This window comes from Salarias fasciatus, chromosome 6 (assembly GCF_902148845.1).
Source record: "Salarias fasciatus chromosome 6, fSalaFa1.1, whole genome shotgun sequence".
Taxonomy (NCBI): Eukaryota; Metazoa; Chordata; class Actinopteri; order Blenniiformes; family Blenniidae; genus Salarias; species Salarias fasciatus.
The window spans coordinates 36,341,366-36,368,441 of NC_043750.1; the positions used below are offsets into that span (position 1 = coordinate 36,341,366).

A 27,076-nucleotide genomic window follows, 5' to 3' on the forward strand; every position below is an offset into this window, starting at 1 on the left:
GTTATCTTATGATGCAATCCTCCACTGTTCTTCCTGTAAGACTTCCTTTTAATCACATCAACGCCTTCCTTTCTTCAATCAAGATGACGGGGACAAAGTGCAGCCCGAGAGTTGAGTGACTCATTTGACAGTCACTCAACTCAACTCAACAGTTTACGAAAAACTTCTGGAAGCCTGTATCAACTCATGGCTGCACCTCATCCCCACAACCCTGTCGACCCCCTGGTTAAAAACCAAACTCCCCCCACGGCACAAGTTCATACAGGTGCATCTCACACCACCAGAATTCCAGGTAAATGTTGACTCACACTCATCTCTACAAGCTGAAACATCTGAACCAGGAATATCAAACTGATTGTAGTTCATAATGCAGATCCCTGAAAATCACAAACATGTTTGTATTTAATAACCCAGAGGTCATATGTGAGGTGGTTAAAGCCACAGTCACCAGGTGGGCTGGCTTTGATCCCCCGGGGACAGAGGTGGAACATGGCCCGTCTCAGATTTGAATGACACTGAGTTTACACAGATTGAAGAAATGTAGTAAAGTCTTTTTTGGTCAAAAAATTAACTTAAACCTCCACTAAGGAACTTTTCAACCTTAGTAAAACATTTTAATATCTTTTGTGATGATACATCGACTTACAACTAGTTGAATGACCCCTCTGTCACGGGCTGAGGGCGTCAGTATTGCTTTCACCTGGACTGAGCAGCTGTGAGGAGGGTGGTAGGAACCCTGCACACTAAAAAGCTCCAAATGTACGTACTGCTTTACGGCATGCATCACATCACGATATAACATTGTTTAGCCACCATTAGATTCATTACCTCATCGCTATCCGTCCTTCACACAGCCACTGGAAACAAATGTAGGCGAGTTCAGTCTGACAGCATGCCCACTGGGAGCAGCATTTTACCACGCCATGCGCTAGTCCTCATGGGAACTGTAGTATTCGGTCATGGAAAACACTACCGCTTTTGTCCACTGGCACCGCCAAAATCAACGAAAACTGAAAGTTCCTTAGTGTTGCTTTAAGGGATAAAATGTCACTTTCAAAATAAGGCCTCGGAATCAGCCAAAACACTGCTCCCAATGGATCACCTCTAACGGTCATACACAGGACCCTGTCAATCTTCTGGTCAAAAAGCAAGGTTTCATAATTCTACTTCACAATCTCAGTATAGGGATTATTTCAATACCCACATCATAAAACATAAACCATTCAAGTATTTAAGATCTCCCTGTGTGCTTTCTCTCATCCAAGATACTTCCAGGATGTGGAAAATCACACACTTGTTCTTCAACAACCAAATTCCACCATAAAGATTAAAACTGGTGCAGCAGGTGTGAACAGAGTACAAAGTCAGACTTTAACATGCTCCAACAAAAAAACACCCACACTGGAAATTTGGGGATATATATATATATATATATATATATATATATATATATATATATATATATATATATATACATATATGTGTGAGAGCTTGAGGGTTCTGCGCAGGATCTTAGCTGTACCCAGGATTGCGCTCTTTTGAACAGAGCTCTCAGATGTTGTTCCTGGTATCTGCTGGAGCCATCCTCCCAGCTTGGGGGTTACTGCTCCCAGTGTCCCGTTCACTACTGGTATCACTGTTGCCTTCACGCCCCACACTCTCTCTTGCTCTTCCCTCAACCCTTGGTGTTTCTCCAACTTCTCCTGCTTCTTTTTCCTGATGTTGCCATCACTTGGGATTGCTACATCTATCACCACAGCTGTCTCCTGCTGTTTATCCACCGCCACTATGTCAGGTTGATGGGCCATCACCTGCTTGTCAGTCTGGATCTGGAAGTCCCACAGGATCACAGCGTGGACGAAGCTGACAGGAGACGAGTTGTATACGCAGCCTGTCACCGGGACACACTATTGAGTAGGCGCTTTATGACCCCAAACTGGTGTGGAGAGCACCACCCGCTGCATGTTGGGAGCCAGCAGTGTTCCTGCTCAGTGGCCTGATTGCTGTCGTCTGGTGGAAGCTATCTTCTTGTGGCTCTGTGACCTTAATCCCAGATCTTTAAGAAAGGGCATGAGGAGTCAATCAATGTGGTCCTCGATTCTGAGGGATTACCACAAGATTCGCCAGTTTGTCGTTGGGAACGTAGGGAATGGCCGGGTCATGCAGGGAACACAGATCCAACTGGTGGAGGTAAACTGAACTACCTTAATCCGGTGGTTCACTGGCAGGAAAAAAATGCACGATCTTCTGATTAAAAAGCAAACTTCCTCCTCAGCATCAGGTGAATCTCACACCACCAGAATTCCAGGGAATTAGATTAAGTGTTACATTGAGGCATTTTAATCCTCCTGTTCTCACAGTGCAGTGCCAAGTGTGAAGATTTTACAATGCATTCTTGTAATACGACTCCTCGACGTTCAACATTTAGATATCGTTCCGTGAAATGCTTCCTCTATTTGTTTTCTGGAAATGTAGCACAATGTTTTGCACAATCTTGATGGTGAAACTTATTACATAAACAGGCCTGTGTGGGCTTGATCTTAAAGACATGAGGCAACTTAAACTGCAGGTTTATCAATGAACAGTCCATGCTTGATTGTCTTCAACCACATGGTGTCTTCTTCAACAGGTACACTGTAACACACCCCCAAACTATGGTTCTGCCGACACAACATCTGCCCCTGCAGTAAGAATCACCCATCTAGAGTATATTTATCAACTTAACATCAACAATAATAATGTACATTCTAAAAGGTAGATATGGCTGCAAGGGCTGGGCTCTGCAACGCATGTTGAAGTTCCGCTGCTGTTTCTCCTAGGCTCTCTTCTCTCATCTCCTGAACCTTCCGATCTTGGGCCGGCAGTGTTGAAGTGATGCTGGGAGCTGTGGTACATTTGTGAGCAGTTGTCTCCCCATGAGGAGTTGTAAGGCAGAATAACCACATTCCAGTGGAGGTGCTCGGTAAGCCATCGGGACTTGTACTTTATCCTCTCCTCCCTTCCACATGTTTTTGACAGTGGCCACAACCCGTTCTGCTTCCCTGTTCGCCTGTCGGTATCCAGGGCTACTTGTCACATGTGAAAACCCAGGGTCCCTGGAAAAGTCTCTGAATAAGTCACTGCTGTCTTGGGGGCCATTATCTGAGGTGAGATTCTCTTGTATCCCACGACCACTGAACATCTCCTGCAATGACTGTGCCTGCTGGTGCAACTTGAAGCTGTGTGACCTCGAAGTACCATGAAAAGTAGTTCACCACCAGCAGATAGATCTTTTTATCCCAGAAGAACAGGTCAGTACCCACTCTGCCTTGGGCACTGTTGCACTGGTGTGGTCATGAGAGGCTCTCTTTGTGTAGCTCTCAACATGTGTTGCAACTCTCCACCACCTTGTTTATGTGTGCTGAGATCTCTGACCACCGCACAGACTGTCTTGCCCTCGCTCTGCATTTCACGATTCCTTGGTGACCACTGTGAAGCACTGTGAAGTATAAATAAGATTGTATTGTGTAATTTTATGTGTGCAATCATAAGAGAAACATTGACGACTACAACACAATGTACGAACCGGTCTCTTAGCTCTTCCCAGCCTATAATCTACAATATTCCAGAGTAAAAATAGGATATTACCCTCCTCACTCCCTGTTTACTACCCACAAGTTTATCCAGTGGCTGCTCTTTTATTGGCTGAGAATGGTCGCTGTCGTGGAAATTTCTGTGAAAAAAGGAGTTGGAGAAACAGATTTGTCTTTATGGATTTTTTATTTGTCTTTGCAGCAAAGGGAAAGAAGTTACATAGAAAAGTTCCTCAGTCTTCCAAAGAGCACAGAAACAAGTGCTTTTGTAGAAGAACAGGTGCATTCTGTTATCATTCCAGTGAAACTGTACCCCGCCATACAAGGAGTAATTTGTATCTGTCAGATGCCGTTCTGTTCCGGCTGAACGAAACCAGATCTTATCAGCCGAAACTTAACAAACACAAGGTGAGATGTTTTGCACACGAGTCACATGAGGAAATAGTGTTGAGCGAGGCATGATTATATAAATTGCCTTTAAACCACCTTGCTCGGTGATGAAGTGTCTTAACTGGAGGTATTTGACAAAAAAGATTCCTAAAAGTGTGAAAACTTTTTAAACCATAAGTTTGTAATGCCATCTGTAAGGGTTCTAGTTAAGAAGGGACAGGAAAGGTGATTTGTCATATATAGGTTGAATACAGCCAGTTTACCTCTGAATTTGCTGCCAAACCTTATAAAAATGGACACTTACTGGGTTTGTTGTTGCAACCAAAAGAGAGTTGATGTATGGAACTGATTTAAATTTGAACTCTGGTGAATGATTCTGCTCGGTTTGTTTCCACTGTCTTGTTCTGCTTGACTGGCCCATATTGCTCTAATTTTTGCTGCTCAACTGAAATGCTTGAAATGGGAGACTTTCAGTCCACCTTTTTCAAGAGGGTTTTGCAATATAGTCCTCTTTATCCTGGGTGGTTTGTTCCCCCATACAAACTGTGTATTGCAAAGATTGAGCTTTTTGAAAAATAGCTTTGGGGCAGGAAGAGACAAAGGTAAGTCACTGCACCTGTTTCAAAGAACACATTATGCACTTCATTTGGAATCTGAAGTTCAGGATAGACAAAGTGTTTGGGGTTTGTCAGATTATTTGTAAGTATTGCTGCTTGAACCTTAACTTTGAACTTTACTTTGGAACATTGTCGCAGATGCAGACGAAGCAACCGAGAACAGGAAACAGGCTGGTGTGAAACAGATTTACACATGATTTCGGGGAACTGGGCATTGCACTCTTTCATCTAAATAACAGGAAGACAGATGATAGTGAAAGTAGACAGGGTTCCTGTTTTTGGAGACAGCTGATAGAACCACGGAGGTAGACGCACTCACATGGTCTTATTTATTCTTATGATGGTATAAAATACTGAGTAAAGAAGAGATGAGTGTTGGAGTTGATGAACTGACACAGCTCTGTTGATGGTCAATAAAAGAGAGGTTTTTTCCAGACCTCTGTATCACACTTCCTTGGTTTTGTCAAGGGTTTGAGTAATAAATATTTGAATTTGTTGTCACTTTAAAGGAACGCGTGGAGAGGACGGAGAATGAGGCTGAGAAGGTCCATCTCCAACAGAGATGTCATGTCAGAGGCGTGACAACACTTCTGTTTATATTGACCTTACAGCCAAATATTTTACCAGATTTTGTCAGTGTATTCTAAGAGCTGGGAGACAAAGTGTAGGTGCAATCACCATTGTATTCCATAAATGGCTGGGTTCGACCCTCTGGTTGTATCCAAATTTTCAATCATGACAGCAAGTAATAAGGGCAAAAAACAGCACTATTGTCTCGTACTGTATGATAAAACAAATATGGCAAAATGCCTTTGTTAGTTTGTATTTGTGCTGTAGGATGTTTGTAGGAACTTGACCAAGTTGGTGAAATTGGGGCACATGTTCTCAATGTCTCAAATACCGCGACTCGACACGGTTGAACGCCTTTTCGAGTGCCATCACAACGCGTGACTTGTGGTTTGACGTGGAGCTGGAGATTATGCTAAACAGTCACTGCACATTGTCAGTTGATGAGCTTTTCTTGATGAATCCTGTTTGGTCCATGTTGATAATATCAGGAAGTACTTTTTCAAGTCGTAATGCAAGGACTTTGGGAAACATGTTATATTGACTGGGCAGAATTGAAATAGACCTGTACGAGCTGCATAGTGTAGGATTATTCCCTGGTTCGGTAAAACAATAATCAGCGCCTGCTCCAGTGACTCTGGGAGACCACCCGTTTCTGTGGCATGATTAAACATTGAGAGTATGGGCTCTGTAGGTTTGGGAAGAAATGCTTTGAAAAGTTTCATCATGAACTGGTGGTGTTCTGAGGCAGGTGAGGTCAAGGCTTTCAACACCTCCTCTTTTGTAAGACTGCCCTCTAGTGTCTCCTTCATATCATCAGATAATGTAGAAAGAACAAGCTTATCCCAAACATTTCTGGAGACTCACAGCGTTACATCCCTGTGAAGGATTCAGGGACTGGTAGTCCTCAGGAACTCAGAGACTCAGGAACGCCGCATTAATCGCTCGTAAATGTGCTGTCTTCTTGAATTGCATATTGCCATGTTTGTCTCTTCTTTCATAATGTTCCAAACTAAAAGCTTCCCTGGCCTCTCTCCCTGATCATAATATCTGTGTTTCAATCTTTTGACAGCATTTTCTGTCTTGTGTGCACTAATCATGACGGTACATGTGGCTTTTCTAGTTCCTTAATCTTACTTTCAAGATACTTGATTTTAGTTTAATAATTTTTGTGTTGACTTGAGGTGTAGGCTGTTATTTGACCTCTAAGGTTTCATTGCATCCCATACAATGTTAAGATTTTGCCGTGTGCTGCTTTATGTTTCAAAACAAGCCATTTTCCGTGCCAATCCTACTCATAAATTCTGAATTGTTAAGTAAGCTTGAGGTAAATCTACACCTGTCACACCAGGTAAAAGGTTTGGATACAGGTATAGTTACAAACAGAGCTGCATGCTCTGATAAGGTCCTTTCCAAGTATTCACAAGAAGCGACTTGCTGGATCTTGGAGGAGGGTATCAACGTTGAATCGATACAAGTATAACTGTTGTGGATGGGAGACTAAAATGAGTCGTATCTTCTTCTAATGTGCACCACAGGCCCCATTTGTAGCCTCTCCTCTCTTAAATATAAAACACTCTGTGTTCGAAAGCTGGTTTTCTGAGAAGACAGATCAAGGATTATGTCCAAAACGAAACTGAAATCTGCTTCCATGTAGACCTCTGTATGCAGCTCACGTAAGGTGAGGAACAATTACCCAAATAATTGAGGATTATCAGTATCAGGCCCTTAAACATAAACCGGTGATGTGAGTTCCAAGTAGCCTATAATAACCCTCACACTGCCATAAAACCACCAGAAGGGACCTTAATGACTGAATTTGTCTGAAACAGTACATTTCTATGAAGTAGTGTGGCCACTACTCTGTCGATGTATATGATCTCCCTGAAGCCATTTGTTTCAAAAGTTAACATATCATTAGATTAAAAAGGTGTGGGAAGGTGAGCCTCTCTCAAAGCAATATGCCAGATTTCCTCATCATTTTCATATTATGGGATGTAAATGTTAACACTGGAGAATTAAACAGCAACTCAGTCATCTTTTTTTTTTATATACCTCATTCAATCAGTCAATACAAGTCATTTCAATACAGATCTGAGAGTTTTTACATTTATTTTGCAACAGGTAAACTATATTCACAAGTTACAATGAATGTTAAAAGTCTCAAGTGACAGCAACTCATTAAAAGATCATTTATGTTCCCCGCAGCATTTCAAAATCACCAAATTTGGAAGTTGTCTCACTGTTAAGTGCATGCAGTTTGTTGCAAAAAAAAAAAAAATAAAATCACAATACACATGCAGATAAAAAGACACACATTCAGAGGAATAAAGCTCCGTGAGAAAAACAGGATAATGCACTGTCACCAGGAAGGTGCTTTACAGAAAAGCAGAAAAAACTTCACCACAGAGAATTATGTTCACATCAAAGTGTCAAAATAAATTTATTTAGATTTATTCGAAATTGCTCCTTGCCATTATGCAAATCTTTCCTTGATTTTTGAATTCATAAAGACTTGATCACATTTCTCATACTTATTTCAAGATTAATAATATTTATACTATATTTGTGTTACTTTTTTGGGGTTAAAATCAGTGTATGAAACATGCAGTAAGGATTTTTTAAAATCAATTTTTGAAAAGCTTGTTGCAAAGTAACTGAGAATTGAAGGTCAATATTATCTTTACTCTGCACTGTAATCTTATTCTGCAGTTTAAAGGAGAAAAAAAGGCTGAATCTGAATTAAAAGCTCCACTTGAGTCCCACACAAGTCAACAAAATGTGAACAGTAACCTCAGATCATCACACCAAAGCAGAAAGTGTAGCCTGCAGATTTTGTATCCCCACAGTGGAGGAGAAACCTACAGTTAGAAAGCATGTTGAGGCTGAGTGAGGGACTTCATGGCTGGACGATCCGGTCCCAGTCCCCGCAGTCCGTCTTGCGGTAGCGCTGTGGTTGGTCCCCCGGGAACAGACTGTCAGGGTTGGGATGGTCAAGAATGAACCACATGGTGGCCTTAATGCTTCTGACGAAGTCCGAGGGTTCAGCCTTGGGAGACGTGGAGAGAGCCTGCACACAAAGAGACACTCCAGAGTCAAAGCCTGCATCACAACACTTCTTCATGCTGCTGTGCAGAGGGTTACACACACCTAAAGGTTTATATGGGGATATTTAATCTCTTTACTCTCTCAAACATGCCATTTTGCAAATATAAAAGTAACATTCACCTCTAATATTTCTTTGTCGGTCATTGTCATCCATTTGATCAGGTCTGGCTGTGGTGGCCACGAGCATGGGCCGACTTTAACAATCCCCTGGTTTGGTTCATAGATTTCAACCATCTGCAAGAAGAGCAATCAGGTATTTGTATGAAACCGTTCAAATAGAGTTTTGTTGTTGTCTCGTTGAGATGAGGCTGTGTCTTCTGAATTAGTAGGGAATATATCAGAATGAGAGGTTGAAGCAATCGTTTAACTTATTTCAATGATCACATTTGACATCAAAGTACTTTATTACATTTATTCTCTTTATGTTTGAACAGAAAAGAGTCTTCACAGTTCTGTACATTCCTCACTTCCTACCTCTCCCTTAGTGAATCTCCGTGCTGATCGCAGGTTCTCTGCAGGACCTTTGAAAGTGAAGGATGCGGGGAACACTTCACCAGTTTCAACTTTGACACCTACACAAATAGACAAAGATGCCATGTACCATTCAGTTGAACAACAAACAGCATTTCGCTGTTTACAGCAGATTGATCACTCACCTATTCCATATATTATGGGTTTATGAATTCCATCAACAAGGACGTCATTCATTTCTAAAACAGATGAAGGTGAATTAGATGAAAGGTTGACTGGGGGAGGATTTCTTCATGTTAATCAGTGTCTCAGACATCTCATGGTTACCTGTGGTGCAGCATGTTTCCAGATAGATGTTCAAGTCCTGGTTCTGGAACATCGCTGTAGAAATGAATGACATGTTTAAAATAATGTCTACTCCACATCGTGGCACAAATTGATGTAACGCCATTAATTCATACTCAGAAGGTCATGGCTGATTTTTTCTGATAGTTTTTTGTCGTCCTCGAATCCTCCAACCACATGGAGCTCGAGTCTGCATAACAGAAAGAAAAGAAGAGCTGAAGATGAAACTTTAATATTGTGTGTGCGTGTGTGTGTGTGTGTGTGTGTGTGTGTGTGTGTGTGTGTGTGTGTTACACCCCTGTGAAGGGGAATAATAAAGTGAACACAAAGACACGCTGTTTCCTCAGTCACATCCCGTGTATTAATGAATTCCTCAAAATTAAACATTGCCAGAAAAATAACGTTGTACTGTTAACAGAAAATATCATTTATAAACACATGAAACACATTTTCCTATCAAGCATCTATTATTCAAATGCTTAACATCGCACAGTAAAACTACAAATATGGCTCAGAAATAATGCTATTTATGCCACCATGCAGTAAAAGGAACAACAATGAGTGTCACATCCACTTTCATTTAACTCTTCCTTCACTCTTAAAGTCACTACAGACATCAGTGTTTTACTCCACATGTCTTTCTTAACAAACAGAAAACACATATGATCTGACAAATGCATCATCATTATCATTTCTCACCTGTGAAGGGGAATAATAAAGTGAACACAAAGACACGCTGTTTCCTCAGTCACATCCCGTGTATTAATGGATGGACGGAAGCAGCGCGTTTCCCTCCACAGGGCTCAGGCATGAGCAATCAAAACCTGATCATAAACAATTCTCAAAGAAATAAGCTTGTAGGAGCAAAAACACTGCAGAAAACATTATCAAATAACACACAAATACATATTTCAAAACAATATCAGATATTAATCATGTTTAACACACAGATTAACCCTCTTTGGCTCAACACCGGCTGTCTGCCTGGGAGACCAAAGCAATGGATAACAGATAATTTGATCAACTACTATGAATTTCACTTTAGATATTTTTTTAACCTTTCATGAATTGTTATTTTTAACCAAATACTTTCATGAATTAAGACATTCTGTCCCTTAGTATTTTAACATATTCACAGCATTTTAACAGAACTTATATTACATTACACAAATTCACATTTGTTTTTAACAGCATTTTAACATAACTTATAACACCATTACACACTCCCCGACAACATAAATGTCGTCCTCGACATTAAACGATTAAGACAGTTGTATAGCATACAGTCCAGATATACCAAAAATGATGTACAAAGACAATCAGCAGATTCAAAGTCCTTGAGTGTGTGCAATGTGATGTGTATAACAGTTCCAAGTTGCTTCAACAGTCCATCATGAGTGTGTATTAACACTTTGCTTTTCAAAAGTCCATGAGTGTATGAGTGTGTGTTTGTATTTGCCACTCTGCTTTCCAAGAGTTCATGAGTGTGTGAGTGTATATGTATCTTTCACTTGGATAATTGTCCATGAAGAAAGTTCAAACATGTGTGAAAGTATGAATGTGCACTCAGCTCCACAAGAGTCCATATGAGTGTGAGTGTGTGTGTGTCAAAGAGTCCATGAAATGTGTGTGGTTACCTGTACAGGAGCACAGGTTGGTACGTGGGGAACTGAGCATAACTTGACCACATAGTCTCTGGTTGGTGGGCTCTGTAGTGTTGCATAGGGTCACACCTATACATGGATCTGGCTGGAAGTCCCATGTTGTAGCAAACTGGATTGCCAAACTCATTATAGGTGAAAACTTTTGGTGGTCTTCGTTCTCTTCTTGGTCGCTCTTGTATTTGGTCGTTGTCACTGTGATGTTCGCATGGTTGAGGTGACAGAGGCGGTGGCACAGGCTCGTTTTCAGGAATTTCCATTACATCCGGTGCCTCATCCCTGTCCAGAAACTCAATCCTGCCTTGATCCTCGATTAGCTGTGGCAGTTTATCCTGTTCCTCTTGCTGCTTGTCATGTGCTCCAGTGGGTTCAGAGTCTGCTGACTGAACAACATGTTCCTCTTCATTACATGCATTTGGTTGTGTATCCTGAGGTGGCACTTGAGGCAGGTAAAAAGGCCAGTCATCCTCGAGGTCCTCATCACTGTCATCCTCTTGCTGAGTATTGGTTGTCTCTTCAGTAGTCTGTTTTACATTTTTCTTTGGTGATCTGGCAACTTTCAGGGGAACTTCCAAAGGCAGATGATCACACGGAAGCAAGAGATTGCGATGTAATATCCTGCTATCTCTCCCTTTTCCTTGTTCTGGTACAACTTCATAAATTGGAGCATCTTTGTTCACTCTGCGAACAACCTTGTGGATCGTTTCCTCCCAATGACTGCGTAGCTTGCCAGTTCCTCCTCTTGGGGTCAAGTTCCTAACCAGAACGCGATCTCCTGGTTCCAACTCTGAGCTTCTCACTTTGCAATCATGGTTCCTTTTGCCTCTTTCAGCTGACTTTCTTGCATTGTTCTTTGTGATTTCATAGGCTTCTTGCATCCCTTCTCGCCATCGTCGCATATACTCTCTGTGATCAGGTGTACCTGTTTCTGGTGTCAAACGGAAGAGTATGTCGACAGGCAGCCTTGGAGTTCTTCCAAAAAGAAGATAAAAGGGAGAAAAACCGGTGACTTCACATCTTGTACAGTTGTACGCAAAAATCAACTTGTTCAATGAATCTTTCCAGTTTGATTTTTCTTTCTCTGTCAGTGTTCTCAGCATCTGTATGAGTGTACGATTGAAGCGCTCAACTTGTCCATTTCCTTCAGGGTGGTATGGCGTTGTTCGTGAGCCTAACACTCCAGAGGTCTTCTTCAGTTGTGCAAGAAGCTGATTTTGAAATTCACCTCCTTGATCATGATGAATGCGTTGAGGGAATCCAAATTTCAAAGCATAATCATTAAAGAGCTTGTCTGCTACTGTTTTGGCTGACTTATTGGTTGTGGCGTAGGCTTGGGCAAATCTTGAAAAATGATCAATAACAACCAATATGTACTCATACCCGCCTGCACACTTGTCAACATGTAGAAAATCAATGGATACTAGTTCAAAAGGCTGAGTTGTGACAATGTTGGTTAGGGGTGCTCTCACCTCTCGGCTGGGCTTCTTTTGTTTCAAACATGAACAGCTTCTGGTCACATAGTGTTCAATGTCCTGTTGCATATAGGGCCAAAAGAAGCGTTCTCTTACCAGCGAGGTGGTTCGGTCAACTCCTTGGTGTCCCATCTCATCATGCAACTCCTTCAAAATGGTTGCCTTGTACTTTTCTGGCAGAACAAGTTGTGTTCGTGTGGCTGTTTTTCGACGCAGGATGCCATCATCATCTAAGGTAAGTTTTTCCCATTCAGTTATTAGTCTTTTACTCTGCATACTGAATGATTTCAACTGGTTTTTATCAGGTCTCTTATTCAACTGACGACACTCAATCACTGGGCCGATATTTTTATCTTCCTTTTGAGCCCGACAAATCTCTGCAGGTAAGAGAGGCTGATGTTCTGCCTTGTGAATGTGTTTACACTGAGCAGACAGAACCATGGACCACGCTGGATTCGAGTTTTGGTCCTCAACTGACTGTACTACTGCTTGTACTGAGCGGGATGACATTTCTTCAGTACAGTCTTTCAGCAAAGTGTCGATACAGACAGGCATTCTTGAGAGACAGTCGGCATCAATGTTTTCCTTTCCTGGTCGGTATCGGATGGTGAGGTGAAAATCTGCTAATTCAGCAACCCACCGGCTTCCAGTTGCATTCAATTTTGCTGTGGACAGGACATAGGTGAGTGGATTGTTGTCCGTATACACAGTGCATGATGAGCCAATCAAATAATCCCTGAACTTTTCGCAAACGGCCCATTTAAGAGCGAGGAACTCCAATTTTCCAGAATGAAGATGGTAGTTCTTCTCGGATGCAGTGAGGGTTCGGGACGCGTATGCTATTACACGCAGTTTTCCTTCCTGTTCTTGATACAATACTGCCCCCAGGCCCAGGTTGGAAGCATCTGTGTGTAGAACAAACGGTTTTTCGAAGTCAGGAAAGGCAAGTATTGGCGGTTCCACTAGATGGTCCAAGAGTTCCTCAAGCAAACGCTGATGCTGTTCTGTCCATACAATGGGCTGGTTGGAGGGTACGCCACTGTGCTTTCTTTTGACTGGTTTCTTTCTTGTATCATGTTTGTCACTCTTTTGCACATCAGCAGGAGCTCTCATGAGGTCGTAGAGAGGGGCAGCGATTCGAGAGAAATCCTGAATGTATTGGCGATAATAGCTCAGGAGGCCCATGATGGCTCTTAATTCTCCCACAGTGGTTGGCTGCTTGTCTTTTAGGGCTCTGACAGCTATGGTGTCAGCAGGGTCAATTTTGCTGCCCTCTGATGAAATAACCCGTCCAAGATAGCGAACCTCTCGTCGAAACATCTCACACTTTGCTGGCTTCAGCTTGATGCCATACTCTCTTAGTCGCCTCAGCACAGTCCGGACATTTTCAACATGGTTTTCAAATGACTGACTGAACACAAGTGTGTCGTCCAGATATGGAATGCAGATCTCATCTCGGATCCCCTCAAGACATTCTTCCATACATCGCTGGAAGGCGGCTGGTGCGTTCATCAGACCAAAAGGGATTCGAATCCATTCATATAAACCCCAGGGGGTTATGAAAGCAGTGAGGGGACGACTCTTTTCCGCCATGAACCCCTGATGGTAAGCCTTTCCCTGGTCCAAGAGCGAAAACCATGAGTTGCCACCCAGACCATCCATGATGTCTTGCACTCTGGGAATGGGTTGACGGTCTGGTACAGTTTTACGGTTTAGCTCACGATAGTCGATACACAGGCGTAAACTTCCATCTTTTTTGCGAACACACACAACTGGGGATGCGTAGGGGGAGTTAGATTTGCGTACCCAGCCTTGTGCGATGAGATCATGTAAGTAGCTCTTCATTTCTTGATACAAAGGTTTCGGTACAGACAGGTACGTTTTGGCCACAGGTTCAGTATCCGTCAATGATATGGAGAGCTGCAGGTTCTCAATACAGCCGATGTCATCATCTGAAGTAGAGAAAGAGCCTGACTCTTCTCTCAACATTTGTTTAACTTTTTCTTTCTCAGGTGAGTTAAGATGACTCAAATCGACTGGGGGATCCCATCCATCACCAGAGGTTTGTTCTTTCCTTGCTTCCACATTACTCACTGTTACTGGAGGGGAGGGGCAGGGCCTTCCAAAAATCTCTGATGAGTAGACTGCTTGAACGTGCTGCACTGTCCCAATAACAGTTCTGCCTCTGAGCATTATGTCATGATCTGTTGAGTTTTGCACATCCACCATTATGAATGGTTTTGCCCCTTTTTTCAGTGATACAAGAGTATCGGTGAACTCGAGGCCCTCTGGCCACTGTGGGTCAACATTAGGCTCAAAGATCAGTGTTGTGTCCTCCTGCAAAGGTGCTGTCAAAACACGGCACTCTACTTTTAAAGCTGTGTGTTTGGGGACGAGTACTCGCTCTCTGGTTGTCTTGGCTACATACTCATGGGATCGCCGTTCAGCAGTAACTTGCTTTACAAAAACTTCAGCACGATCCATTCCAAAGCCAGGAAAAGCCGCTTGGACAGTTTTGATAAGCTGTTCTTTATCAGTGGCGTTATTCTGCTGCAGTTCAATATCAACAATCAGTTCAATAACATTTGAGCCAATAATAGGTTGAGCAAGACTGTTACCTTTAATCACCAGAGTGGGAACAACGACCTCTGTTGTGGGAAGTCCGTTTGCAGCTAATTTAAATGTCACTTCTATCCATCCTGAATATGGTAGCTCTTCCCCATTCGCTGCAGTGAGGTTTAATGTGTCATCAGCATCAATGATTTCAAAAATGTCCCTCAATGTTACATGTGGTAAGTGTTCTCTTTTCCAATGTTCACTCACTACAGTCACTTGTGAGCCGGAGTCCCATAAGGCTCTAACATGCTGGTCTTGAATCTGGCAGTCAATAAGATATTTCTTTCCGACAAGTGGAGCAACTTTGACTTGTTTTCTTTGTCGTGTTTTGGCTCTGACTGCATTACTTGTGGTTGTTGAGCACTGATCCTTATGAATTATCCAGTGTTCATGTTGACATGCCTTAGAACAGTATAACACACCTTTACATGCTGCGCATTGTTTAAGTTTCACATTTTTTCCATTTACAGCACAGTGTGCACAAAGTTGGGGCGCTTTTGATGAAGCGGTCACTCCCTGCCCCGCTGGGGTAACCCTTGCTCGTTTAAAGCGCTCCCTCTGACTTGATCTGCTCTTCCCATCCTGCAACCGACTACAAAGTGTTCACTACTGCCACACCTGAAGCAGTGAATGCAGTTTTCTGTATTTTCCTGCTGGCAAGCATAACATCTCCTTCTGAGGCGTGGAGCAGGTGTGTGAAAAGAGCGTTGGTTGCCAAACCTTTGGTTGAATTGAGGATAGCTGTGTTGGACTCCAGGGGGTGGAGCAATCCAGTGTCTGGGTGGTGGGCCATAATGGGCTGGTGCTCGCTGAGGTGGAGTACAGTCTGGTGCAGCTGCTGCATCTGGATACTGCCACGGTAGGTAGGAGGGCTGCTGCATGGACTCTTTGATGGAAGACACTTCAGCTTTAAGATCCTTTAAGAGACACATGTTAGCTCTCATCTCCTGCAGTTCAGAAAGAATATCACTTTGATTCTTACTGTGACTCGGCTGACTCCTTTTCTCCTTTTCAGCAGGCGCGTGGTCAGACTGAGCGGAGTGGACGGCTACAGGTCGCTGTGGTGTTGTCATTTTTTTCTTGTTTTGTCTCTCACTTTCATAGGCACATGCAGTATTCAGTTTTTCAAACAAGAGTTCATCAGAAACATCAGCTTGTTCCAAATATGGCTGGAGATCCCGCTTGATATTGTCGTTCTGCAAACCAGTCATAACTGAGTGTAGGAACATGTTCTGTACTAACACACGATCGTATCTCAGGCCTGACTCTGACTCTTGTGAAGCAAATAGAATCTTCTGCCTCAGGTCGAGAACACGGATAAGGAAGTTTTGCGGCGTCTCTTTTATGCCCTGAACCTCAGATGACAGCTGCTTGTATAATTCTGTTGCGCTCTTTTCTTGATAATGACAACGGAGCATCCTCCTAAGTGTTGGTAGTGTGAGGTCACTTTTTCCCTCTAAATAACTGCGTAGCTGCATTCCCGGGACAATGGCTCTTATGACAGCATCAACAATCTCAGTCTCAGGAAAACCCTTGAGGAGGCCGTGCTCAATCTGCCGGGCTAAGCTGGAAAATGTGAGGCGATCTTTTTGTCCTGGTTCTCCAATTTGTCCTGCAATTTTGAATTCTTTGTGCCAGGGGGGTGGGACCTGACCTGCACCTAAGGCTGGCGATCTGTGGATGACTGTGGTGACCTGAGCCTTATGTTCACTTCCTGTGTGAGTGCTTCCTGCAGAAGGCGGTGTCTGTAACTGAGGGGAGCTGCTTTCTTGTGGTTTAATGACCTGTGCCATGTCCTCTCCATTTTTCTCTTCATTTTGGGGTGTTTGAGGCTCAGTTGAGTGGTCAGCCATGGTTATCTCAGCTATTTTGTCCTTAAAGAAGAGGAGCTCTGACAGTCCCATATCCTCAAGTTCTTGCAACTCTTCCCTTTGTAGATGGCTACTTATCATGGTGATTAATGATGCTTTGCTCTTTCCTGTCACATGCTCAAAATCCAATCCGGCAATATTGAGGAAATTACATAATCTCTTTAGATGTTCTGCTGATAGTGTACACAAAAGTCCAAGTATGTCCATCTGTACTGTCTCGACCTCAGTTGATTCCATTGTCCTTGCAGCAAAAACTCAGTGCCAGTCTCAGTAGTAGTTTGTATGCTAAACGTTGGCAATAGCGCTCCTGGTACTTTAAGTTCACCTCAGATTGCTGATGCTCTTTGTCTTTCACACTTAAACACCACCGTACTTGCCACTGGATGCTGCCTGCCTGGGTAAGTTGAAGGGGACTGGATGAGAGTTGGGGACGTCTGTTGTTGGCAGAAGTCAGACCCTGTCTCACCAGATCCCAGCAGTGCCTCCAAGAAAATGTTACACCCCTGTGAAGGGGAATAATAAAGTGAACACAAAGACACGCTGTTTCCTCAGTCACATCCCGTGTATTAATGAATTCCTCAAAATTAAACATTGCCAGAAAAATAACGTTGTACTGTTAACAGAAAATATCATTTATAAACACATGAAACACATTTTCCTATCAAGCATCTATTATTCAAATGCTTAACATCGCACAGTAAAACTACAAATATGGCTCAGAAATAATGCTATTTATGCCACCATGCAGTAAAAGGAACAACAATGAGTGTCACATCCACTTTCATTTAACTCTTCCTTCACTCTTAAAGTCACTACAGACATCAGTGTTTTACTCCACATGTCTTTCTTAACAAACAGAAAACACATATGATCTGACAAATGCATCATCATTATCATTTCTCACCTGTGAAGGGGAATAATAAAGTGAACACAAAGACACGCTGTTTCCTCAGTCACATCCCGTGTATTAATGGATGGACGGAAGCAGCGCGTTTCCCTCCACAGGGCTCAGGCATGAGCAATCAAAACCTGATCATAAACAATTCTCAAAGAAATAAGCTTGTAGGAGCAAAAACACTGCAGAAAACATTATCAAATAACACACAAATACATATTTCAAAACAATATCAGATATTAATCATGTTTAACACACAGATTAACCCTCTTTGGCTCAACACCGGCTGTCTGCCTGGGAGACCAAAGCAATGGATAACAGATAATTTGATCAACTACTATGAATTTCACTTTAGATATTTTTTTAACCTTTCATGAATTGTTATTTTTAACCAAATACTTTCATGAATTAAGACATTCTGTCCCTTAGTATTTTAACATATTCACAGCATTTTAACAGAACTTATATTACATTACACAAATTCACATTTGTTTTTAACAGCATTTTAACATAACTTATAACACCATTACATGTGTGTGTGTGTGTCGTACCTGCCCTCATGGAAGCGACCACTGAGTGATGTGACTGCTTTCACAATCAGTGAGACTTGACGGGGGGTGTTGAAACCGTCACAGTGAGCCAAAGCAACAGCTCCAGTTCCTGAGAAAACAAGATCGAAACAGCAACGCCTTCAGATATAACTATGTTTTTTAGCTTTTACACAAAGCATGCAGCATTCTTCCACTCATGGGAATTTTACCAGTGTGTCGCAGCACGACCATATGACAGGTGGTCGCATCTTCTGTTCCGATGACCGAAACATGTTCTGAAACAAATCAGAGATGTTACTGTTACAGTCCAAACCGTTTGTTTTCAAGATATCAGACAAACCAGTGTCTCATGGCTGAATGCCAGGTCCTGTGGTGAAACCCAATCATGCACAAAATGAATCACGATCAGAAGACAGCTGGATTACAGCCCAGAGAAGCTTCTGTTGCTGATGCATGGCTTCATGCTTACTGACAACATTTGCACCATTTAAGATCATATTAAAAGTTAGAGGGTTTTTCAGTCTTTGGGGCTCTGTCGTGCTGTGATGCTGCTCATCAAATGCAGTTTTACTCACTGTCTCCTTTAGTTGTTGCAGCAACCTCCCTTTGTTGAACGTACAGGAGGCTCTTTGGATCGACAGAAACAACTGGCTTAGAGAGAAACGCTTTGGCGCTTTCCTGTGTGGCGAGAGAAAAATGGTTTATTTTACAGAAATGTCACAGGCGGCTAAGATAAACCGAATCACAGTTGGAAGAAACAAACCTTTAAACTTGGATATTTGCAGTAGAGGTCCTCTATCGAATCGATTGGGCCAACTTGTTTGTCCTCGATGAACAGCGGCATGTTGGTGGGCTGGTGATCCTGCTCTGTGGAAGAACGGCTTCTTCTTTTATATACAGTCTGTTATCTTATGATGCAATCCTCACACTGTTCTTCCTGTAAGAATTCCTTTTACTCTCATCAGTGCCTTCCTCTCTTCAGTAAAGATGACGGGGACAAAGTGCAGCCCGAGAGCTGAGTGACTCATTTGACAGTCGTTTACGAAAAACTTCTGGAAGCCTGTATCAACTCGTGGCTGCACCTCATCCCCACGACCCTGTCGACCCCCTGGTTGAAAAGCAAACTCCCCCCACAGGTGCATCTCACACCACCAGAATTCCAGGTAAATGTTGACTCACACTCATCTCTACAAGCTGAAACATCTGAACCAGGAATGTCAAACTGATTGCAGTTCATAATGCAGATCCCTGAAAATCACAAACATGTTTGTATTTAATAACCCAGAGGTCATATGTGAGGTGGTTAAAGCCACAGTCACCAGGTGGGCTGGCTTTGATCCCCCGGGGACAGAGGTGGAACATGGCCCGTCTCAGATTTTAATGACACTGGGTTTACACAGATTGAAGAAATGTAGTAAAGTCTTTTTTGGTCAAAAAATTAACTTAAGGGATAAAATGTCACTTTCAAAATAAGGCCTCGGAATCAGCCAAAAAACTGCTCCCAATGGATCACCTCTAACGGTCACACCCAGGACCCTGTCAATCTTCTGGTTAAAAAGCAAACTCCCCCCACAGCACAAGATCATACAGGTGAATCTCACGCCATCAGATTTCCAGGGAACTGGAAGAAGTGTTACATTGAGGTATTTTATTGCTCCTGTAAAATTTTACAATGCATTCTTGTCATACGACTCATCAACTTTCAAAGTTAAGATGCAGTTCCGAGGAATGCCTCCTATATGTTTTTTCTCCAACTGGAAATCTGGCACCACGTTTTGCGCAATCTTGATGGTGAAACTGCTCCTGACGGAGATGGAACTCCTGGGATATATATTTAAATGTAAACCTGACAAGGAAACAATTTAGTTGTTGAACAAATAAGTCATTGATGAGAGGTTTCATAATTCTACTTCACAATCTCAGTAAAGGGATTATTTCAATACCCATGTCATAAAACATAAAACATAAACCATTCGCATTCACGTATTAGACGTATTTAAGATCTCACCGTGTGCTCTCTCTCTCTCATCCAAGATACTTCCTGGATTGGAAAATCACACACCTATTCTTCAACAAGCAAACTCCACCATTAAGATACATTTCTTCCAGGGACCCACAGACTGCACCTCCCCTCCAGAACCACCTTATTTCAGCTCCCTTTGTTCGACCCCGTCCCAACTGTTTCTCATCAAGAGTCATATACCCTCCAAACCGCTCATCCATTTAAGTCACCTCACTAAACTTGGAGAAACTCTCTGGGAGACTCGTATACTGGCAACAGCAACATCCGCTGCTTCACTGGAACGATCTAACCTATCTTGCTTTGCTGGGCCGCAGCTATCTTTCTCATGTGAACTTTACACACACTGTAGCCCTTATATTTAGAGTAAATAAAGCAGAAGCAGATGAGGTCCGGTTTCCTCAGTGTTGAAGATGTATACACCACAATGTGATCTCAGGATGTGCCTCCCAGAAAAGCTTCCATTGCAGTTACTTATTACTTGATTTTCAAACTGTTTAAATTCTATTTTCCTTATATTCCCTTTAAAAAACAATCTAATTTATTTGTACAAATTATTGCATGTCATCTCCCACATGATGTTAAAACTTTAAACATAAACCACTCATTTTGTGATTTTAGCACCAATTAAAACATGTGACCCCCCTTAGCTGTTGATCACAGCAGGAGACTGCAGTGTGTGTGTGCGTGTGTGTGTGTGTGTGTGTGTGTGTGTGTGTGTGTGTGTGTCTCTGAGCTGATCAGCTCAGCAGTGCATGAGATGAGTTATTTCACAAATTTACCTAAAGTGGTTTCCCACAAATATTATTTTTCATTAAAACAACACATTCAGATAATTTAAACTTTTTATAATTCAGCATTTTAGTTCATTTTTAAGTCGATGTCGATGTTTTATGATTTTAAGTCGATGTCTGGAGTGAGCTGGGACCTCTCATCAGAGGCGGTTCTGGCTACAATTGCATCCTGGGCAAGAACCGTCCAAACTTTGCTCTTTTACTTGGTTCCATGATCAAAACATGACTTTCGCCAGCATCTTCCGGTCACGATTCACCCATAAATCAACCGGAGTCACGTGATGTAAACAAATGTACACAGATTTTTTATTTTTTTATTTATTTTTTTTTTTACATAACCCAGTCAGTTACGTGTGGGTCTGTATTAAAGGTGCTGTAGGCAGGATTTTGCTAGTCAATGCAAATTTTTCTGTGTTTTCTTTGGATTAAATGTTAGAGTATCCATTGATAATCCTTTAGGAGTGTAGCATAATTGCACTACCGCGAGGGCGCAGCATTTCCATCTGTCTCTGTTCTGAGCTGAAAAGGAATCTCGACAGCTCCAGGTATCTTTGACCAATCAGAAGAGCCCCTGAGGCTCTAACCGTGATTGGTCGAGGGGCGTTCGTCGCATGTTCTTGTGGGAGGGGCTTAACTTGCGTAAGGGCGTGACGTCAGAGAAAACAGGACAGGATTGACTGTGCTGGGTTTCAAATCACCATCTTAGATGGGTCAAATCGCCATCTTGCTTAGGTAAACCTCAGCAAGATGGCGGAGATGCCGAATCCTGCCTACAGCACCTTTAATTATGAAAAACAATTAATTTTGAAGCCGTATGTGTTGGCATCAGGCTGCCCCCAACCACCACCCTGTCCCTGCGCCACTGCACACCACTGCCCCCCTTGCCAACCTCTGCAGTCGCTCGTTGACCCCCCCAACCCCACCTCTTCGGACAGCCCGAAGGAACACACAAGCTGTATGGCGTGACAAATGAGGGCACCCCAGCGCTCACGCCACTAATTTGACATGGAAGTGGATGCAAGTTTGGAAAACTGGTGATTTTTTTTTTTTCTCGTGCGCATGGCACCAGTGCGCCCTCACATAGATTGCGCCCTGGGCGGTCGCCCACATTGCCCATAGCTGGCTCTGGAGGCTGCGGCAGCAGTACGAGGCCGATGCGCTCGGTGGCGGAAGTGGGCTCACGGCGGCTGGCGCGGGAAACGGTGGAGGCGGAGTCGCCAAGGTGGGAACTCTGCGACACCGAAACGCTGCTGCTGCTGCTGCTGCTGGTGGCTTCGCCCCACTCACAGGCGGCGGGGGCGGTGACGTCATCGGCATCGTCCTAGCGGGCGGGAACCGGAGAGGTGTTTGCCACGAAGGCGGTTCGCCGGTGAAGCTCCTCCAGCGGCAGCGCAAGGTAGGCCGGGCAGGAGGTCCGCTGGCGGTGATGTTGCTAGCCAAGGCAGAGGAAGCAGAGGAAGCAGCGCTCGTGACGATCTCCCTCGCAGAGCGGAGTGCCGCAAGAGCAGAAGGTGAAAGGCCTGATGCCCGATGGCGACTGGTTGCGGGCCGGCAAGTCCATGGCTTGATCCGATCTTGATCTGCAGGTCTTGATCCGGAGAGAAAGCTTCTAAGTCTCATGGATACTGAGGAAGAAAAAGGATTTACAGAAGGCACCCGCGAGGATATATACCCTTGACAGGGGGCGTGGCGCTGCGCTGCGCCATCGCGCATATGGGATTGGTACGTCGAGCTTCTTTATTGTCTCAGTGATAGGTCGAGAGGACTGAGGTCCTCATAGCGAAGCCCGTAGGTGGGCTCAGCACTTACGAAGTAGAATGGACAATTACTGGGTTTGTTGTTGCAACTAGGGCTGAACGATATATCTTTATCATATCTATATCGGGATATGAACATTCAGGACATTAGTTTCTGAAAATCAACGATATCAAGATTTCCCCTGCTTGCCCTGCATGTAAGCTTGCCCATGCACAGGTAAGGCCAGCCAACCACAAACCTCGTTTACTGGTTGACAGCTGATGGCAGCCAATGAGAAATATCAGAGGGAGGGGCAGGAGGGAGACAGAGACGCACACTCACATGTGCTACACGCATCGAAGAGTAAGCAAAACAACAACATGAGTGCTGAAGAGAGGGCGGTTGCAGAATCTGCACAAACGAGTTTAGTGGTAGTGGCAGTGAGTTCTGATAAATAAAACTGCATTTTTTTTTTACATCCTTTTGTATTATGTTTTTATTTTTCTGAAAAATGCTTAACTTTCACTGAATCCATTGTAATATAGCGTATCGATATCGAGATATCTGGCATGGATATCGAGATATGAAATTTTGCCCATATCGTTCAGCCCTCGTTGCAACCAAAAGAAAGTTAACATATGGAACTGATTTAAATTTGAACTCTGGTGAATGATTCTGCTTGATTTGTTTCCACTGTCTTGCTCTGTTGGACTAGTCCATGTTGCTCTAATTTACGCTGCTCAATTGAAATGCTGGAAATTGGAGACTTTCAGTCCACCTTTTTCAAGAGGGTTTTGCAATACAGTCCTCTTTATCCTGGGTGGTTTGTTCCCCCATATAAACTGTGTATTGCAAAGATTGAGGTTTTTGAAAAATAGCTTTGGGGCAGGAATTGGTAACATTGGGAAAAGAGAAAAATATTTTGGCAACACATTCATTTTTATGCAATTAATACACCGGATAGAGACAAAGGTAAGTCACTGCACCTCTTTCAAAGAATGCATTATGCACTTCATTTGGAATTTGAAGTCCAGGATAGATAATGTGTTTGGGGTTTGTCAGGTTTTGTAAGTATTGCTCCTTGAACTTTATTTTGGAACATTGTCGCAGATGCAGACCAAGCAACCGAGAACAGGAAACACGCTGGTGTGAATCAGATTTACACAGGATTTCGGGGAATAACAGGAAGACAGATGATAGTGAAAGTCGACAGGGTTCCTTTTTTTGGAGACAGCTGATAGAACCACGGAGGTAGACGCACTCACATGGTCTTATTTATTCTTATGATGGTATAAAATACTGAGTAAAGAAGAGATGAGTGTTGGAGTTGATGAACTGACAGCTCTGTTGATGGTCAGGAAAAGAGAGGTTTTTCCCAGACCTCTGTATCACACTTCCTTGGTTTTGTCAAGGGTTTGAGCAATAAATATTTGAATTTGTTGTCAGTTTAAAGGAACGCGTGGAGAGGACAGAGAATGAGGCTGAGAAGGTCCATCTCCAACAGAGATGTCATGTCAGAGGCCTGACAACACTTCTGTTTACATTGACTTTTCAGCCAAATATTTTACCAGATTTTGTCAGTGTATTCTAAGAGCTGGGAGACAAAGTGCAAGTGCAATCACCATTGTATTCCATAAATGGCTGGGTTCGACCCTCTGGCTGTTTCCAAATTTTCAATCATGACAGCAAGTAATAAGGGCAAAAAACAGCACTATTGTCTCGTACTGTATGATAAAACAAATATGGCAAAATGCCTTTGTTAGTTTGTATTTGTGCTGTAGGATGTTTGTAGGAACTTGACCAAGTTGGTGAAATTGGGGCACATGTTCTCAATGTCTCAAATACCGCGACTCTACACGGTTGAACGCCTTTTCGAGTGCCATCACAACGCGTGACTTGTGGTTTGACGTGGAGCTGGAGATTATGCTAAACAGTCACTGCACATTGTCAGTTGATGAGCTTTTCTTGATGAATCCTGTTTGGTCCATGTTGATAATATCAGGAAGTACTTTTTCAAGTCGTAATGCAAGGACTTTGGGAAACATGTTATATTGACTGGACAGAATTGAAATAGATCTATACGAGCTGCATAGTGCAGGATTATTCCCTGGTTCGGTAAAACAATAATCAGCGCCTGCTCCAGTGACTCTGGGAGACCACCCGTTTCTGTGGCATGATTAAACATTGAGAGTATGGGCTCTGTAGGTTTGGGAAGAAATCCTTTGAAAAGTTTCATCATGAACTGGTGGTGTTCTGAGGCAGGTGAGGTCAAGGCTTTCAACACCTCCTCTTTTGTAAGACTGCCCTCTAGTGTCTCCTTCTTATCATCAGATAATGTAGAAAGAACAAGCTTATCCAAAAAAGTTCTGGAGACTCACAGCATTACATCCCTGTGAAGGATTCAGGGACTGGTAGTGCTCAGGAACTCAGAGACTCAGGAACGCCGCATTAATCGCTCGTAAATGTGCTGTCTTCTTGAATTGCATATTGCCATGTTTGTCTCTTCTTTCATAATGTTCCAAACTAAAAGCTTCCCTGGCCTCTCTCCCTGATCATAATATCTGTGTTTCAATCTTTTGACAGCATTTTCTGTCTTGTGTGCACTAATCATGACGGTACATGTGGCTTTTCTAGTTCCTTAATCTTACTTTCAAGATACTTGATTTTAGTTTAATAATTTTTGTGTTGACTTGAGGTGTAGGCTGTTATTTGACCTCTAAGGTTTCATTGCATCCCATACAATGTTAAGATTTTGCCGTGTGCTGCTTTATGTTTCAAAACAAGCCATTTTCCGTGCCAATCCTACTCATAAATTCTGAATTGTTAAGTAAGCTTGAGGTAAATCTACACCTGTCACACCAGGTAAAAGGTTTGGATACAGGTATAGTTACAAACAGAGCTGCATGCTCTGATAAGGTCCTTTCCAAGTATTCACAAGAAGCGACTTGCTGGATCTTGGAGGAGGATATCAACGTTGAATCGATACAAGTATAACTGTTGTGGATGGGAGACTAAAATGAGTCGTATCTTCTTCTAATGTGCACCACAGGCCCCATTTGTAGCCTCTCCTCTCTTAAATATAAAACACTCTGTGTTCGAAAGCTGGTTTTCTGAGAAGACAGATCAAGGATTATGTCCAAAACGAAACTGAAATCTGCTTCCATGTAGACCTCTGTATGCAGCTCACGTAAGGTGAGGAACAATTACCCAAATAATTGAGGATTATCAGTATCAGGCCCTTAAACATAAACCGGTGATGTGAGTTCCAAGTAGCCTATAATAACCCTCACACTGCCATAAAACCACCAGAAGGGACCTTAATGACTGAATTTGTCTGAAACAGTACATTTCTATGAAGTAGTGTGGCCACTACTCTGTAGATGTACATGATCTCACTGAAGCCATTTGTTTCAAAAGTTAACATATCATTAGATTAAAAAGGTGTGGGAAGGTGAGCCTCTCTCAAAGCAATATGCCAGATTTCCTCATCATTTTCATATTATGGGATGTAAATGTTAACACTGGAGAATTAAACAGCAACTCAGTCATCTTTTTTTTTTATATACCTCATTCAATCAGTCAATACAAGTCATTTCAATACAGATCTGAGAGTTTTTACATTTATTTTGCAACAGGTAAACTATATTCACAAGTTACAATGAATGTTAAAAGTCTCAAGTGACAGCAACTCATTAAAAGATCATTTATGTTCCCCGCAGCATTTCAAAATCACCAAATTTGGAAGTTGTCTCATTGTTAAGTTCATGCAGTTTGTTGCAAAAAAAAAAAAATAAATAAATAAAATCACAATACACATGCAGATAAAAAGACACACATTCAGAGGAATAAAGCTCCATGAGAAAAATAGGATAATGCACTGTCACCAGGAAGGTGCTTTACAGAAAAGCAGAAAAAACTTCACCACAGAGAATTATGTTCACATCAAAGTGTCAAAATAAATTTATTTAGATTTATTCGAAATTGCTCCTTGCCATTATGCAAATCTTTCCTTGATTTTTGAATTCATAAAGACTTGATCACATTTCTCATACTTATTTCAAGATTAATAATATTTATACTATATTTGTGTTACTTTTTTGGGGTTAAAATCAGTGTATGAAACATGCAGTAAGGATTTTTTAAAATCAATTTTTGAAAAGCTTTTTGCAAAGTAACTGAGAATTGAAGGTCAATATTATCTTTACTCTGCACTGTAATCTTATTCTGAAGTTTAAAGGAGAAAAAAAGGCTGAATCTGAATTAAAAGCTCCACTTGAGTCCCACACAAGTCAACAAAATGTGAACAGTAACCTCAGATCATCAGACCGAAGCAGAAAGTGTAGCCTGCAGATTTTGTATCCCCACAGTGGAGGAGAAACCTACAGTTAG

General features: G+C 42.5%; 1 protein-coding gene across 1 annotated transcript; it reads right to left on the bottom strand.

Annotated features, from left to right (window-relative positions):
• Positions 1-7,236: 7,236 nt before the first annotated feature.
• Positions 7,237-18,980, bottom strand: LOC115391056 (protein N-terminal asparagine amidohydrolase-like). Its single transcript, XM_030095151.1, has 10 exons — positions 18,900-18,980; positions 18,712-18,814; positions 18,346-18,411; positions 18,137-18,245; positions 9,187-9,260; positions 9,053-9,106; positions 8,911-8,964; positions 8,729-8,826; positions 8,375-8,488; positions 7,237-8,216 (listed from the first exon to the last, which is right to left on the bottom strand). The coding sequence occupies exons 1-10, from the start codon at positions 18,978-18,980 to the stop codon at positions 8,046-8,048; spliced, it is 924 nt and encodes a 307-aa protein (XP_029951011.1). The 3' UTR covers positions 7,237-8,045.
• Between the last annotated feature and the right edge of the window lie 8,096 nt (positions 18,981-27,076).

What these genes read in the sequence shown, in the direction of transcription:
- LOC115391056 (XM_030095151.1), bottom strand. Translation starts at nt 18,980, where the DNA reads ATGCCGCTGTTCATCGAGGACAAACAAGTTGGCCCAATCGATTCGATA. An exon ending in GCAAATATCCAAGTTTAAAG is followed by an intron (nt 18,815 to 18,899) that starts GTTTGTTTCTTC and finishes CTCGCCACACAG; the next exon opens with GAAAGCGCCAAAGCGTTTCT. An exon ending in GGAGATTCACTAAGGGAGAG is followed by an intron (nt 8,489 to 8,728) that starts GTAGGAAGTGAG and finishes CTCTTCTTGCAG; the next exon opens with ATGGTTGAAATCTATGAACC.